The sequence below is a fragment of the Monodelphis domestica genome, chromosome 4 (genome assembly GCF_027887165.1).
Source record: "Monodelphis domestica isolate mMonDom1 chromosome 4, mMonDom1.pri, whole genome shotgun sequence".
Lineage (NCBI taxonomy): Eukaryota > Metazoa > Chordata > Mammalia > Didelphimorphia > Didelphidae > Monodelphis > Monodelphis domestica.
Genome location: NC_077230.1, coordinates 423,892,935 through 423,910,011, shown reverse-complemented (window position 1 = coordinate 423,910,011; position 17,077 = coordinate 423,892,935). Strand labels below are relative to the sequence as shown.

At 37.9% G+C, this 17,077-nt stretch overlaps 1 protein-coding gene across 1 annotated transcript in view; it reads left to right on the top strand.

Annotated features, from left to right (window-relative positions):
* LOC130453965 (carcinoembryonic antigen-related cell adhesion molecule 20-like) overlaps nt 1-16,336 on the top strand; it is a 37,288-nt gene extending 20,952 nt beyond the window's left edge. Inside the window, exons 4-5 of the mRNA XM_056796417.1 lie at nt 4,269-4,389; nt 16,165-16,336. Coding sequence (XP_056652395.1) covers nt 4,269-4,389; nt 16,165-16,201 — 158 coding nt within the window. The 3' untranslated portion in view covers nt 16,202-16,336. The remainder of the gene's footprint in view (nt 1-4,268; nt 4,390-16,164) is intronic.
* The last annotated feature ends 741 nt before the right edge of the window (nt 16,337-17,077 follow it).

Sequence of the window (17,077 nt, the reverse complement as noted above, 5' to 3'; positions counted from 1 at the left end):
GTTGTTGGGGTAGTAAGCAATACTTATGTGGTACAATACATTTTATGTCACTAGCCAATTTTCTATTGAAATTTTTAAGTATACTTTGTCTCTTGTTGTAAAAACTGTAATCCAGGGGTACTGTTTGTTGTATCAAACCCATTTCATGCAACTCTTCTATTCTTGTTTGTCAAGCTTGTATATATTTTGTTAATTGACCATCTCTACCTATCATTGCAACGTAAGATGGTTTACAAGTCCTTCCTTGCCAAATTGTGTGTCCATAATAATGCCAATGTTTGCTTTTCCCTGTGCAATTGCTATTGGTTGGAATTCTTTAACATAAGGATTTAAGGTTAACTTTTCTATTGTGTCATTGGTATGCTCTTTTGTAATATCATCCCTGAGGTCAGTATCATTCCCTCCATGAGATCTGCTAATTTGAATCTTATCTGTTATTGCATTTCCTCCCCCTTTGTACCATTCTGTTGTTTGCTCATTTGATTCAATTAGAGTTGCAGGTTTTTTTAGAATATCTAGAACAGTCTAATATTTGTGCCTTATGTGGTTTTATATTTGCTTTTCTTATGTGTTCTATACTTTCTGTTTCTAAAGTATATTCTTTCATTTCTGCTAAGTTCCTTTTGTTTTGTGCTGAGACATGTTGCAATTCACTGTTGCTTGGATCTAATTTTTCATATTCTTTGCTTTTAAAGTTATAATGTCCTAATATTATATAAATATATATATATATATATGTGTGTGTACATATATATAATAAATAAAAAAAGGTTTATGTATTACAGATTTGCCAGATCTGTTCTTCCCCCTTTCCTTGTATCTTGTTCCACTGTTCCAAAAATTTTCTCTCTAATCGCTGTTACATCATTATCTAATTGAATTTCTTCTATCTGATCTTTAGTTTTATTTTTCCTTTTTGTACTCCCAAATTGTATAACAATGCAATTTCCCCCTACGTCCTTTTCCCTGTTTCCTTTTCCATCTTTCCTTTTTGATGTTACCCCATGCACCTGGCTTCATAACCGACATTATTTGACAGTTCCTGAAACTACTTTTGAATAACGAGTCTTTGCTCCCTGTTGGATGTATCTCTCCATGATTACTTAATTTGGTGCTTAAAATTCTTGCAACTACAATTACAGCATTTTGTATTTGTTCATGTATTGTTGCTATATTTTATATTGTTTTTCCAGGATCTCTTTTTATTGTTAGCTTGGGCTAATTGTGCCTTTAAATAGCAGTCTCAAACCATGTGTACCAATATTCCGCATAGGAAACATTTGGGTACATTTCTCCTTTGATTGTTTTGTGTGTAATTTCTTATGGGTTTGTATGACTGCAGAGTGGCTAAATTTTTTTATTTACTCAGTTTCTTTTTGCTGAATTGCACTATTTGCCTCTTTGAGCTTGGTTTAAGCCATTTTATTATTTCACTCTTTTCATTTAGGATTTCTTTATGACCTGTGAATATGTAAGTTGCAATTTTTCTTAAATCTTCCAGACTTAGTGTTACCCAGTATGGGCACTGACGTTTAAAATATGATCTAATAGGTGTATTATTGCCTTTCACAAATTGTCTCCTTATGTGTTGGAGATTTTGTTCAATTAAATTTTCAAATCTAAGCACATCCTCTGCTACTTCAGTCATACTATTGAGGAATTTTGATGGATGTTCCCCACTCTCCTGTCTCAAATTTCTCAAATTGTCCCCAAGTATCTGCTCTTTTTGAAAAACTTTTCATTGTGTCTAATAGATCTTCTGGTCTTTTTTAGATGATATAGATTTTTATTATTAGATAATTGTAAGTCCTTCCTCTGACCATGATGTTAAATTTGGATTGTTTCTAGTTTCATCAATAAATTGTTGCTTTTCCATTTTTGAAAATAATTCTGAGAGAAGAATTTCAGTGTCCTGGAAATTTGGATCATAAAGCCTAATTGCTCTTTTAAGTTCTTTCAAACATTGCAAAGACTCTGAAAACCAGGAAAGCATCCTTTCTTTCAGGCTTTCAAGGTCTGCTGCTGTACACAGCTTATGTGTTTTTATATGAATTATGATGCTGTCTGGTTGTAGGCTTGTTTGATCTCTTAGTGGCAATGTTGGTATTCCCCCTTCAGCCCAGCCCCATCTTTTTTTTTTCTTCTTCAGTTACATTGCTATATTTAGGTATGTCTTGTTGTATGTTAATATCTTTGCAACTATATTTCTCCTCACCTAGTTGCTTAATCATTTGCTTTATTTGTAACATCTCCTCCCTCATGGCTAAAAATCATCACTGCCATTTATTGCCTTTTGCTTCCCCCCCCCATAAATTAGATGTACACCTTTTTTAAGGGCATAATATAATTGGATTAAGGAGAATAATGCTCCAGCATATGTGGGAATGAATGAAATCAAGTGATCTACACTAATCTTCAGCCATTGAAAATTTTTATAGATGTTAAGCAGAAAATGACTATAATCTGGAATCATGACAAAAAATAAGCTGTAAACCATATAAAAGAAATGTCCAATCAAGGCTAGATAACTCATGGCAAGTAATAATATCTTTGTCATGATTCCAGATTATGTGAATTATGATTCACATAACACGTAACAGAGAATGGAGGAGTTGAAGGGATAGAGAGAATATGGATGCTGGTGAGGTAAAAGGATACCCTTGGCTGAGAGGCTATCTTTAAAAGAAAAAGTGGTTCCTGAGAAATGACCAACTACAATAGTCTGAGAAGGGATGTCTTCTCTTCTCTATTGATTGATGTTGAAGATACCCAAGAGCAGATAAGCACAGCCTTTTGCAAAGAAAAAAAATGTTTTTACGTATAACCCTTTAAGAGTTGCCTCCTCCATTCAGAAGGAGTGGTTTCTTATTGACTGTGGTATTGCTAGGCAGATTAGCTGCACTCAACACTGCTCTCAAAATAGCTACTTTACACAGTCACACATACTTTTGAAATGTATGTAGGCCCAATTTCTCTGAAACTTCCCTGACACTTCCAACTGTCTTCTTCTTCTCAAATTCCTGGCAAAATATGCTGGAAAACCTAGCTTTCTATGCTGAAACTTTAATAGTTAAAAGAATTGTAGAGGACTGAAGAAGTACAGGGGATAAGGAAGGTTTTGTAACAGAGAATGAAGGAGTTGAAGGGATAGAGAGAATATGGATGCTGGTGAGGTAAAAGGATACCCTTGGCTGAGAGGCTATCTTTAAAAAAAAAAAAGTGGTTCCTGAGAAATGACCAACTACAATAGTCTGAGAAGGGATGTCTTCTCTTTTCTATTGATTGATGTTGAAGATACCCAAGAGCAGATAAGCACAGACCCCCCCTACCCCCCCCAAGGGACAAGTCTCCACCTGACCAAGGTTGCCCAGCAGGGATCTGATAAGGACTGTCTATGGTTGAATGGCTGTCCTTGGATTCTGCTCCCTCTATGTCCCCTGAAATGGTAGTCCTCTTATCTGGCCGAACAAGTTTGGATTGGGAGGTATCAGGGAAGAGGAAAATAAGAATTTCCCTAGTTTGGATTTGAGTCTCTCTCAGCTTTTGAGCTGAGGCCAGGCTTCACAGGTTTGTGGAGGGTTTCTTTTATTCCTGTCTATGCTAATCTATGATAGTTTTCTTAATTTCAAAGTCTTAGCAGTAGACAGCAAGAGGAAGAAAAGGTTCTGACCTTCAGAGTTGGTTGGGTCTGTCTCTTTGGGCTGATACCCCTAAAGACTGGCCTTACGGTTCAAACCACTCGCCTTAAATCCTTTTGTTTAATGACATGATCACAGGAATCCAAGTAGAGCACACACTTGGGAAATATCCAAGAATAGTGGTACTTCTATCCCAAGACAGGGAGCAAGCACTCCTTCCAGTCTGAGGGCCAGAAGAGAGAGTCCTTGAGAGCAACTGTCACTGCCCAAGTTCCCCTCCCCCCACCAACTGTCATCATTGTCAATATCTTTCCTCCAACATTCTAAATGCTGTAGGTTCCACCTGAGTGGCAGAAAGGCCTAAAGGTTGATTTAATTTTCCTTTCCACAGGGCACAATGTGGGGAGGAAATCAAAAGGTCAGAGTTTTATGTGCTTTCCCAGTATTCAAGTGTCTCCAAGGGCATACCTGGGCTCTGAGGAATAATGGCCTAGTCAGCTTCATTAATCAATGAGCATTTTTAAGTATTTATGGAGTGCCAGGCAAAGAACACAAGTGCTAGGCACTTCTTGTGTCTGGAACCCCTAAAGAACACTCACTGTTGCTTTTTCTCTTCTCTGTCCACAACAGAGGCTTCAGGAGGCTCCTCACTCTCTGGAGGCACCATAACTGTCATTGTGGCTGGAGTCGTAGGTGGAGTAGTTCTCATCGGGGCTCTCATCTATTTCCAGTTCATCTTAGAACCTGCAGGGTAGAACAAAGTTTCCAATATGGCTTAATTCCCTCATAGTCTGTCTCCCTGAATAGGGAAAAGAAACCAAAATGGTTCTCACCACTCCATATCCACATCTGGGACCTGGTCTAACTTACTTTGCCAAACTTCTGCTTTGCAGCACTCATTCCCTGTGGCCTCCTTCTCTGACCTTTCATCCTCCCCTATACTTTTTGTGATATCTTGGACCAAATGCCCTCTTGCCAGATCTTGTACTTTGTTGCTGAGTCAGTGCAAGGCTGTTGGCCCACTTGGGTCCCATCACAGCCAAGGCCACTTAGCCCTTTGAGGATGCTACAAAATCTTTCATGCAACAGACTATATGTATTATGGACTACTGTGTCCTCAGCTAGCCAAAGAAAGAACAAAATGCTGGGCTAAATGGGAGGAGGAAGGGATCAAGTGACTACTTTGTGCCAGATACCATGCTAAGCTCTTTACAAATATCCTCTCATTTTATCAGGGACAATGGAAAGGGTTAAAATGTTCAGGGACCCGAAGGAAGCACAAGGTCCTCCAACTCCCCATAGGGTTGTAAGAATTAAAATAATATTTCTACCCTGATATATATTTTATAAGGTTTATTGGAAAGAGTATAAAAATCATTCCTCTAAGTAACCTGACCATGTGGTCCCTTGCATGCGAATCATTTCCTCCTTCCCTTAATATGCCTGCCCTATTCCTGATTTCTTCCTTCTCCTCTTGGTTCTCCCTCAATTCTCCGCAAACCTTGACTTTTATTGATGTACAGCACGTAGAGGCACACAAACATGGCCTCAATTGTGTTATCTCAGGAATATTTGATGGACAAATAAAGCTGCAGAGGAGGGGGAGGGGAATGGACTTCCTTGACACATCCCCCTGTGAGCCTTTGGGAGACTTTCCTCCCCAATAGATCATTTAAATATAACTATCTTATAATTCTAAATACCTTCTAGCTAAAAGTACATATGATACTGCATTTTTCTAAGAGGGAGTTATAATAGTTATAGATGAGAGTAAAATACAAAAACTGATTGATAGACACATTGACAAAATGCCAATTAGGGGACAGTCCCCTTTGGCATAAGAGTTTACATTCAGATTAAGTATATTCAACCCCCTTCAATTCAGTTCTTTATATCCCAAATTCATTTTTTTAACCTGGTGGATACAGTTTACATTCATTCTGGATCTTTTGATTCAGTGTGTGGCTTCTTCAGGCATCTTTACAGCACCTTCTCCAAAAGGATCCACTTTCTTGATTCAGGATGTTGGCAAGTTCCTTTTCCTGAAATTTCTCCAAAAAATTTTAAACCTTGGATTTCTAGGATAATTACACAATTCCCTTGAGGAGGGTGTTGAACAACATCAGAATAACACTGGGATACATGACTGAATTATGAGGTATATGAAACAATTGTCAAAATAAAAACAAAACAAAAACAAACCACCCAAAAAATCCCAAATAAAAGAGTAAAAAAAATTCTGTATAAAATAATAAGAAATACAGAAATGATAAAAAAAATAAAATAAAAAACTTATGTGTATGAAATACTGAGTAAAAAAGAAATAGTAACAGGTTCTTGAATCACAGGGAAGGCTCTATTAGAGTGACTAATGTCCCACAACCCTGTAGGACAACAGCAGCAATACAGAACTTTACCCATTTCCAGCCAGGACTATAGAAAACTGACAAACTGTAAGAGAGAAAGGACTAAGTTTCAGCAGCAAGTGGGAAAAATCATTCCCTGGTCTGATTTTACCATCACTGTCAAAGATAGGGGGAGCCAGGATGATTCGCAACCTGAGGTACTTGACTCAAAGTATTGCACATGGAGGGTAATTCAAGTAAGTCCTGCATCTTAACATATGTCAAGTGCCACAACCTTGATTCTCACACTAGGTTCAAGTCCTTTAGGATTGGCATAGAAGTTCAACAATCATCCCTGGATTGGCTTAGTTCTTTTTTTACCTCATGCTACTTGGCACTGTATATTGGCCCTTTTGTTACCTTCTCTTGGAATCAGACATAACCATTAATCAAAGTCCCATAATATTTATCAATAAATGGCAGGTTTCCATAGTCGAAAGCCTTTGGGTATGTATATTACGAGGGCTTATAAATACTGTAAACTTATGCTGTAAACTCTATTCTCCAGGTAAAAAAAAAAACATTAATACTGATTTCATGTACTTAAAGTATCACCCACATTAGGGAAAAAGAAAGAAAAAAATCAAATATCCCATTATAAACATGAAGAGAAAAAATAATTTTAAAAAATCATAATTTCACAGTTCACATTCAATGTGACAAAGTGTTATCCAAGCAGAGGCACAATACAAAAGGTGCTCACTCAAAAATGAAATTTATATTACTCTTAACTTGGCCAGGATCCACAGTATAAGTGTACATAATTTTTTCACCAGGTAAAAACTTTTTTAAAAACAGTGGAACTGCAACTAATACAGATTCTAAAAAGTACCAAAATCCTCAAAATTATAAAAGCTCATTTATGACAATAGCAAACAAACCCAATTAGGATTCACATGATTTGCTGTGTGACATGTAAAAATCTATGAACACATGAATACTTGTCACAAGTTCTACAGATTTTGCGAATATTTCAACTTTTGCAAAGATATTGTTAACAATGTCTATTAATACCATCATTCCAAAATATGGTGGGAGAGAAACCCAGAAAAAAACACCTCTATAGTTGATGAAGAGTTACAAATATAAGAAATCCATTTCAAAGCTAGTAGACTTCACAGGAAAAATCATTCCCACCTACTGTATGAGATTATAATACATCACAGGGGAACTAAGCCACTTGGGAACCTCTCTCCCACTTTGGTATGAAACTGTAACAGGCGTAACAGAACTGTCTCCAAAATGTTCCAATCGTTTTCACATGGAGCCAAGTGAAAATCACTTCATATATGTCATCCATTACATTTACAATAAATGCAGAGATGGGAAAATAGAACAATGCCATTTCACTTTACTTCAACTACAAATGAACCCTTACCTCTTGTTACTAACAACTCACAGTCAAGCAAATAAATGATCAATCAGAGGTAGGGATGCTCCCAGATATCTTAAAACCATTTCTGAATACCTGTTAAAAAATCAATGTAAATTATTAGACAATTAAATTCTCCCAAACCATTATACAGGTTGAAACCAATGTGATGGAGTCCATCCATCAGCTCTGTGTAACAATTAGCAAAGGCAAAAAAAGGAACAAAATGCTGTTTATGGGCTTTTCCATAGTTATTCTTTAGTACAATCATAGAGAAGGTACAAATAAAGACAATGGAATAGAATATTTCAATTTTGATAAATTCTGAAGTGGTTAACAGTAAATTATATACATCTTGTATTTAAAATTATGTTACAGAGACTTCTTCATTCTGGGGAGGGGAAAAAACTGAAACAGTTAACATCAATAAGGCCATTGAGGTATGAAAAGGCTTAAAAATTCACCTCCAGACTCGTTTAGGCTCATTCCCCTACCAAGTACCATCATTTATCACAATCCCTTTGTCCACACCTCTGGGGTGCCCCATACTGAGGGGAGTTCCCACATTGAGTACAGGTATTTGGGTATAAGGTTTGATTTTCTTCATTGGAATAACTATTCCTCCTATCCATATTCCTATTGCTGAAACTTTTCTTCCTAATTTCCTGATTTCTCTTGTTACAATTCATAATTAAATAACCCACTTTTCCACACAAATAGCATGTTAGTGGTTGTTTTGTGGATTCTTGTAAGGCAGCTATGATCTCTCCTTACTTTTTCTTTACAAATATTTAAGTTAATGCTTTTATTTCCTTCCTCAATGTCTCTACTAAAGTAGAATTCTCTTTATCCTTCTCAACCTGTTTAGCAATCAATTCCTTTATTTCCTTCATTAATTCTTACACTAAATCAATGTTCTCCTCTTTTTCTTTATGTTCCTCAAAAGCATAAACTGCCACTCTTTTTAATCCTTCAAGGTCCATATTAGGCCAATAACTAATAATAATAAAAATAAAATAATTCCTAACTACCTTACAACTCTTTTACAAATTGTATTCTAATTTGTCTAAGGTCCCATTCTCTATCCAGATCAAGCTCAATATATCTTCCTCCCAGCTCTATACATCTATCCATAAACTGGGAGAGAGTTTCACTTTCTTCTTGATTAAGATATTCAAATTTAGTCCATGTACCAGACCTATCAGAACAGACTCTCATAGATTTTAGTAATGCATTTCTAGCCTGGCATAGTTGTAAGTAATCTTGCTCTGAATTTGGGACCCATTTGGGAACTTCAGTTGGTCAATGAGCTGTTCCCTCTCCTTGTGCCTGATTAACAAGAGAAAGAATCTTATTCCTTTCCCTTTCTGATAGTAAGGCCTGGAGCAAGTCTTCTATATCAAGTCATGTGGGACTGTATGTGCCAAAAATGCTTTCAAACTTATTTATCACCACCACAGGCTCAGCTTCATAGGAAGATGTTTTATCTTTGAACCTCTCAATGTCCTGTGGAGAAAAAGGTGTATAATGTCTAATGTTTACCAAATCTGTCTGTTATATGTAGGGACAACTCTTAGAGGGCAAAGACTTTTATTTGAATCATCTATGGCAACTACTTTGTTGCCCGTGTTCTGGAGTTCAGTGGAGTGGGTTGTAGTGAGGCTGCTAGGGGAAGGGGATGAGATGGTAAAATGGAGCTGGTCAGCAGGTGGGGAGGTAGAGCGAAAAGATCGGGGGTGGGTCTGGGGGCATAGTGGAGAGGATTACAGGTAGAGAGGAGTAGGAAGGGTGAGATCTGGAGAAGTCATAGTAAGGTGGGTGGGGGTATGGAAAAGGATTGAAGTAGGGATGGTATAGGTGGGGATATGGGAGATGGGTAGGCACTAGATAGTGGGATGTTAAGGGAGAGTAGAGAGGTAGATTGGGGGAAAGGGGATGGGAGGGAGTAGTAGGGGATGAGATAAGTCTGACAGGGAGAGGAGCTGAGGGGTGGTTCAAGTCCTGGTTTGGGTCAGTATGTGGAGAAACCTCCTCACAGAGCAGGTGGGATGATAGAGTGTGTTTTATGCTAGATTTCACTGAGGAAGTTAAGTTAGAATGGTTTGGTTCCAAAGAAAGAAAGGTTTCCTCACTGTAGGGGATGGTTGATTTATCAACATGATAGGCTCATAAGTTACCACTATTTATAATCTTTGGTATCTTTGTTTTTAATGGCTAACTTTAAATCTTTTAAGATTTGAAGTCAAAAGAGCCATATTTTGACCAGGTAAAAGATATGTCTATCCATTCCTTACAAAACTTTCTAGCTTCTTTCTTTGTCATCCAATTCTCCTTAGGCAAATTAGGATCATGCTAGGAATTTAAAAAGGTAAGTAGGGCTGAATCAAGATGAATATATCCTGATTTCCCTTCATGTGTTGCAGTATTTCCCATATTGTTTAGTCTGTATGTCCTATTTAAACTAGTTTGATTGTTGCTAAATGGTCAGCTTAAACAATGAAAAGTTTATAAAACATAAAAAAAACAAAATGGAGACACAGAGTTCTTCAATGTTATTGTGAGGCAATAAGTGGAGGTTTAAAACAAAAAGTTAATGTAAGGAAACAGTAACTGTTGCATAACAATAGTATCAATAATGAATGTGTATTTAGTATAATAATTGTTTTTAATAATTAATAACAATATGCATTTATTGTAATCATTGATGGTGGTATTAATGATTAATAATAATGTGTATTTATTATAGTTATCAATGATGTTATTAATAACTAATAATATATCTATTAGAATATTGTTATTAATAATTAACAACCATGAACAATAAATATCAGCCAGCCATTAGTAATTAAAAATAATTAATAATAATAATTATTGAAAATCAATAATTATTGTTATTGATAGTATTATTAATACTATTGTGTTCTTAAATTATTCCTTAATATTGCATGTAATAAATTTGATTTAATGTTGGCTTTGTTTAATTCTAGAAATTTGATTTTAATTTAAAATCAATATTATTAATATTTCCTGTTAATAATCATTTTATTTAGATGTATTCAATTTAATAGCATTATTTTAGATCACTAGTAGCAGTAGCAAAGGAATTCTTTTTATTTTCCTGCAGTTTTAATTCTCGGCAGTAGGTGGCACTATAAATGCATGTAGAGTGGAAGGCATCTGTGGGGAGACCTATCTAAGCAAACAATCAAATAAAGAGAAAGAAAAAAATTGTGGCTTTTAGTATGATAAAGAAAGCTTTAATCTTCAAGGAAGGTTTGAGAAAGAAAATGTGACTTTAGATATGCTAAAGAAGGCAGGCAGTCTGCTAGGAAAGTTTGAGCATGGGGGAGGGGAAGAGAAATTCTAAGATAACTTCCTTAGTCCAGTTCTAAGGTCTGTTTGAGGGGGGAAGGGAGAAGGGAAAGAAAAATGGAGTTAAATCCCTTCCCTGCCCCCAGAGCGATCAGCCAAGTGTTTTCAAGGGGGGGGGGGGAAGGAGCCCCTAACCCTAGTCCACAGTCTGGAAAGACCCCTATGATTAATTTAAGTGGTGTCTCTGATCAGGTCCCTGCTGCAGTAGTCCAGTAGTTATGGAGTTCCAGGAAAGAGCTGTTGGATCCTAGTGTCCTTTAGGATAAAAAAAAAACCTCAATCCCATTTGGAATGGGGGGGGGGGGGTCTTACACCAATTCCTAGGGGGAAAACCCCTGTGCATTGTTCCCCCAGTCTGCAAGGGCCATTCTGTGCCCAGTGCAGTGGGAGGGCTTCGCAGCAGAGTGCCAGCAGTCAGTTACACTGAGGATGGCTAAAGGCCTTTGTTTTCATAAACTGGGGAAAACAGCCTGTCAGGGGTCCCATCCATTGCTGCCCCGCTCTCATCCAAAATGGGTTGGGTCAGATCAGGTGTGGGGCGGGCAACCACATTGGAAGTCCTTAATGATCTGGGGGGAAAAAAATCTCTTATCTCCCTGGGTCTCCAGTTATCTTTGGAGCAAAAAGCATCCTTTCCCTCCTCTACTGCTCCAGGCAGCCCCTAACTCTATTCCAGGATTAATTTAAGAGGTATCTCTGTGCTCAGCACAGCCCCTGGCTGAGCAAAGAGGCAGTATGAACCAGCAATTTCGCTCACCCGGGGAAGTCAGGGGCTATGCTGGGACTGGCCCACCCTTGGCTACAGTAAAAGAACGGGGGTGGGGAAACACATAGGAGAGTTTTTCTCACCAATCCATCTGAAGAGGCACTTAGATGATTCTATTTCTCTTTCTCAGCAAATTTCATTTATGCAGGCAGGCAGCAGCTGAGTTTCTATTTTACCTAAGCTAAACTAAGCACATATTTAAAACATCTCAGAAGAAAATTAAGGTTCATTTTTAAACCAAAGTGGTTTCCATCTGTAAGAATTGAAGGAATATTTCTACCCAGATATATATTTTATAAGGTTTATTGAAAAAAGTAGACAATCATTCCTATAAGTAACCTGACCATGTGGTCCCTAGCCTACAAATCACATCATCATTCCCTTCACCTGCCTGTCCAGTTCCTGACTTCTTCCTTCTTCTCTCAGTTTTCCCTCAATTCTCCCCAAACCTTGAAGTTTATTGATGTACAACACCTAGAAGCACTATAACCAGGCCACAACTCTGTTATCTCAGGAATATTTGATGGACAGGAAAAACTGAGGAGGAGGGGGAGGAGAATGAATTTCCATGACACAGGGTACTGCCAATGTCCTCGGTTTCCCCATGAGATACCTACACTATGTAGCTCCCCCAGGGGAGTTTTGTGGAAAAGATGCTGTCACCACCATCCAAAAGGGAACCCTTCCTTTGGAGGGGTTTTTGTTGGGAAATAAGAACACTGGGTGTGCCAGTGAAGCTTCTTGAGGACCTACAGGGTACCTCCTTGAAGCCATTTTGGGAAGGGGGAACCCAAAGGAAAGTAACTCTGTTCTTTCCTTCTGCCAATCAGAGGGAGATGACATATTGTAGAGAGACCTTGGGATATACTGAAGGGAGTCTGGCCTCAGTTATGGGATTTAGGGCATCCAGTGGATTTTGTATGAATCACTCAGCCCCTGGTAGTCTCCCATTTTTCTCATCAGGAAATAAGGGGAATGTTAGATGATGCTGAAGTCCCCTCCAGATGGAGATCTAGGATCCTCTGGTCTCTGCCAGCCCTAAGCCTTCAACACCTGTTCTGAGAAAGGCCCACAAGCACCATCAGGAAAAGAGGGAAAGAGTTCCAGTCGAGGAACAAGAAAAATCATTCACTGTCTGATCTACATCAGCCTCTTTGGGCCTCATTTTATAAGTAGAATGAAAGCATCCTTCAGGGTGTCTTGTGTTTGGAGATGAAAGAAATTTAGAATGCAGCCATTACAGCTCCCTCATTTTACAGATTGGGAAACTGAGTCCAAGAGGAGATGAGTGTCAGCATATGGAAGCAGAAACAAGATATGTGGGCTAGTTACTTCCTGGAAGAATGATTAGGGAGAATCAATTTACATTTCGAATGCTTCTTTTTTTTAAATTTTATAATATTTTATTTGATCATTTCCAAGCATTATTCGTTAAAGACAAAGATCATTTTCTTTTCCTCCCCCCCCAACCCCCCATAGCTGACGCATAATTCCACAGGGTATCACATGTGTTCTTGATTCGAACCCATTGCCATGTTGTTAATATTTGCATTAGAGTTTCGTTTAGAGTCTCTCCTCTGTCATGTCCCCTGAACTGCTGTAGTCAGGCAGTTGCTTTTCCTCGGTGTTTTTACTCCCACAGTTTATCCTCTGCTTATGAATAGTGTTTTTTCTCCTAGATCCCTGCAGATTATTCAGGGACATTACACCACCACTAATGGAGAAGTCCATTAGATTAGATTATACCACAGTGTATTAGTCTCTGTGTACAATGTTCTCCTGGTTCTGCTCCTCTCGTTCTGCATCAGTTCCTGGAGGTTGCTCCAGTCTCCATGGAATTCCTCCACTTTATTATTCCTTTTAGCACAATAGTATTCCATCACCAACATATACCACAATTTGCTCAGCCATTCCCCAATTGATGGGCATCCCCTCATTTTCCAGTTTTTGGCCACCACAAAGAGCACAGCTATGAATATTCTTGTACGTCTTTTTCTCCATTATCTCTTTGGGATACAGACCCAGCAGTGCTATGGCTGGAACAAAGGGTAGACATTCTTTTGTCGCCCTTTGGGCATAGTTCCAAATTACCCTCCAGAATGGTTGGATCAGTTCACAACTGCACCAGCAATGAAATAATGTCCGACTTTGCCACATCCCTTCCAGCATTCATTACTTTCCGTTGCTATCATGTTAGCCAATCTGCTTGGTGTGAGGGGATACCTCAGAGTTGTTTTGATTTGCATCTCTCTGATTATAAGAGATTTAGAACACTTCTTCATATGCTTATTAATAGTTTTGATTTCTTTAGCTGAGAACTGCCTATCCATGTCCATTGCCCATTTATCAATTGGAGAATGGCTTGATTTTTTGTACAATTGATTTAGCTCTTTATAAATATGAGTAATTAAACCTTTGTCAGAGGTTTCTATGAAGATTTTTTCTATGAAGAATTTTGTTATGTTTTTTTCTAAATCAGTAAAGAAATATTTTGGGAGTTCAATGGGTATGGCACTAAATAGATGAATAAGTTTGGGTAGGATGGTCATTTTTATTATATTGGCTCATCCTATCCATGAGCAGTTAATGTTTTTCCCAATTGCTCAAGTCTAGTTTTAGTTGTGTGGAGAGTGTTTTGCAGTTGTGTTCATATAGTTCCTGTATTTGTCTCAGGAGATAGATTCCTAGGTATTTTATTTTGTCTAAGGTGATTTTGAATGAGATTTCTCTTTCTAGTTTTTGCTGCTGAGCTGTGTTGGAAATATATAGAAAAGCTGATGACTTCTGTGGGTTTATTTTGTATCCTGCCACTTTGCTAAAGTTGCTGATTATTTCAATTAGCTTTTTGGTTGAATCTCTAGGATTCTTTAAGTAGACCATCATGTCATCTCCAAAGAGCAATAACTTGGTCTCCTCCTTGCCTATTTTGATGCCTTCAATTTCTTTTTCTTCTCTAACTGCTACTGCTAGTGTTTCTAGGACAACGTCAAATAGTAGAGGTGATAATGGGCATTGCTTTGGCTGCATCCCAAAAGGTTTGAAAGGATGTCTTGCCATTGTCATTTTCCTCGATGAAATTATTAATTGTTTCTAAGATTTCTTCTCTAACTAGATGATTTTGGAGTATCATATTGTTTAATTTCCAATTGGTTTTTGATTTGGTTTTCCATGTATCATTACTGATCATTATTTTTATTGCCTTGTGATCCGAGAAGGCTGCATTTATTATTTCTGCTTTTCTGCATTTGTGTGCTATGTTTCTGTGACCTAATGTATGGTCAATTTTTGTGAATGTGCCATGTGGTGCTGAGAAGGTGTGTTCTTTTTATCCCTATTTATTTTTCTCCATATGTCTATTAATTCTAATTTTTCTAAGATTTCATTCACTTCTTTTACCTCTTTCTTATTTATTTTTTTATTTGATTTATCTAAATTTGATAATGGTTGGTTTAAGTCTCCCACTAATATGGTTTTACTGTCTATTTCTTCCTTCAATTCTCCTAGTTTCTCCATTAGAAATTTGGGTGCTATATTATTTGGTGCATACATGTTGATTAGTGATCTTTCCTCATTATCTAAAGTCCCTTTTAACAAAATATAATTATCTTCCCTATCCCTTTTGATCAGGTCTATTTTTGCTTTGGCTTTATCAGATATCATGATTACCACTCCTGCCTTCTTTCTGTCAGTTGAGGCCCAGAAGGTCTTACTCCATCCTTTAATTCTGACCTTGTGGGTGTCAACCCGCCTCATGTGTGTTTCTTGAAGACAACATATGGTAGGATTTTGGATTCTAATCCAATCTGCTATTCATCTACATTTTATTGGTGAGTTCATCCCATTCACGTTCAAAGTTATGACTGTCATTTGTGGACTCCCTGGCATTGATTCCAAGACAGTAGGTAATGGTTTAAATAAATAAATGAAGTTATCAGCCTTTTTTTACAAAATAAATCCATAGATATCAGGTTAAAGACCACTGGATTCAATTGATATGTTTGATGAGAGGCAACAAGGAACCAAAGTGGATAGGGAGGACACTGGGTCTGGACTTAGGAAGATCCAAATTATAATTCAGTCTCAGAAACTTACTAGCTGTATGATCCTGGCCAAGTCATTTAACCTCTGTCTGCCTCTGTTTCCTAAACTGTTAAATGGAGAGAATAATAGCCCCTATTCCTATACTAATAATATAGTGTTTGGCAATATTAGTAATCATAATAATGAGGATGATAATAATAAAATAATAGCATTGGTGTAACACCTACCATATGCCAGGCATATAGTATCCACCTCATGAATGCAAATTCCTTACTCCCCTCCCCAACACAGTCACTAGATTGTGTATCTCCTGGGACCTCTCTGGAGGTGGGATAATCCAAGATACAGCACTCCCTCCCCAGCAGTTTCTGCTCATCTGCTGTATTGGAACAACTATTGAACCATGAGTCATCCTTCTCCCCACAATGTCAGGACCAACCCATGTATGTCTGTAACGAAAATGTTTCTGGTTGGGTTTCTGGTGTTTTGTTTTTCCCAAAGAGGTAATCCAGTGAAGAAGATATAGGCCAGGCACTCAGCCACCTCTCTCTCCTCTTTGACTTTCTACAGAGAAGTACTTGATGAAACCCACCTTAACTATCAGTAGCATCGGCATCATCATGGATAATGGCACTGTGGTCTTGACATGTAATGCAGAGAATGAATATTCGAGTATAGCCAGAGAGAATGCTGGCACCTAAGAAATGGAGCATCCTTTTTGTAAAGCAACCACGAGACCAGTGTTATCAAAGGGTATGTGGTGGGGCATAAGTTGCAAAAAGACTAAAGGGGGAGCACAGATGATAGGGAGCCATTGGAATTTATGAACACAATGACTTCCTGTGCTGAATATATGGGTTGGCAGCAGGATGGAACATAGATCAAAGTGGGGAGAGATTAAGGCAGGCAAAACCCCCCAAGTAAAGGAAATGCACTTTTCAAAAGTGAATATATTCCATGCTGGCAAAGTCAATGTGTTGGCTTGTTTACTGAATTTCTTTTTCTCTTTCTTTTGAAATCGTTGTCATTAGGAATAATTCATTGGCTGGACTATAGGAAAGAAGATATTCCAAAATGAATGGTATGAAAGCAAAGTCATCAATAAAAATAAAAAATTCTTAAAAAACCAAACTGTCCGGGTGGAGACATCCAAGTGGATTCAAGGGACAAGAAGAGCTGAGCAGAGAGATGAAGACTAGAGATTTTGATTCAAAAGAAAGATGCTACAGCGGATTATTTTCAGGCCAGACTAAGCTGCCTTCTTCTTCTCCCAGTCTTGGCAGCCTGTCCAGGGCATCTAGCACTGGTATAATGAGGGTGAAGGGGTATACTGTATTCCCCAACCTACACAAAGCCCCATTACATGCACCTTTGTTCCCCCACTCTGGCTATTGAGCAGACATGACAAATTCAACTTCTTCTACCCTTGTAACTTCATTACTTCTCTCCAAAAATTCACTTCAAGTCTCACTGGTCAGATTCT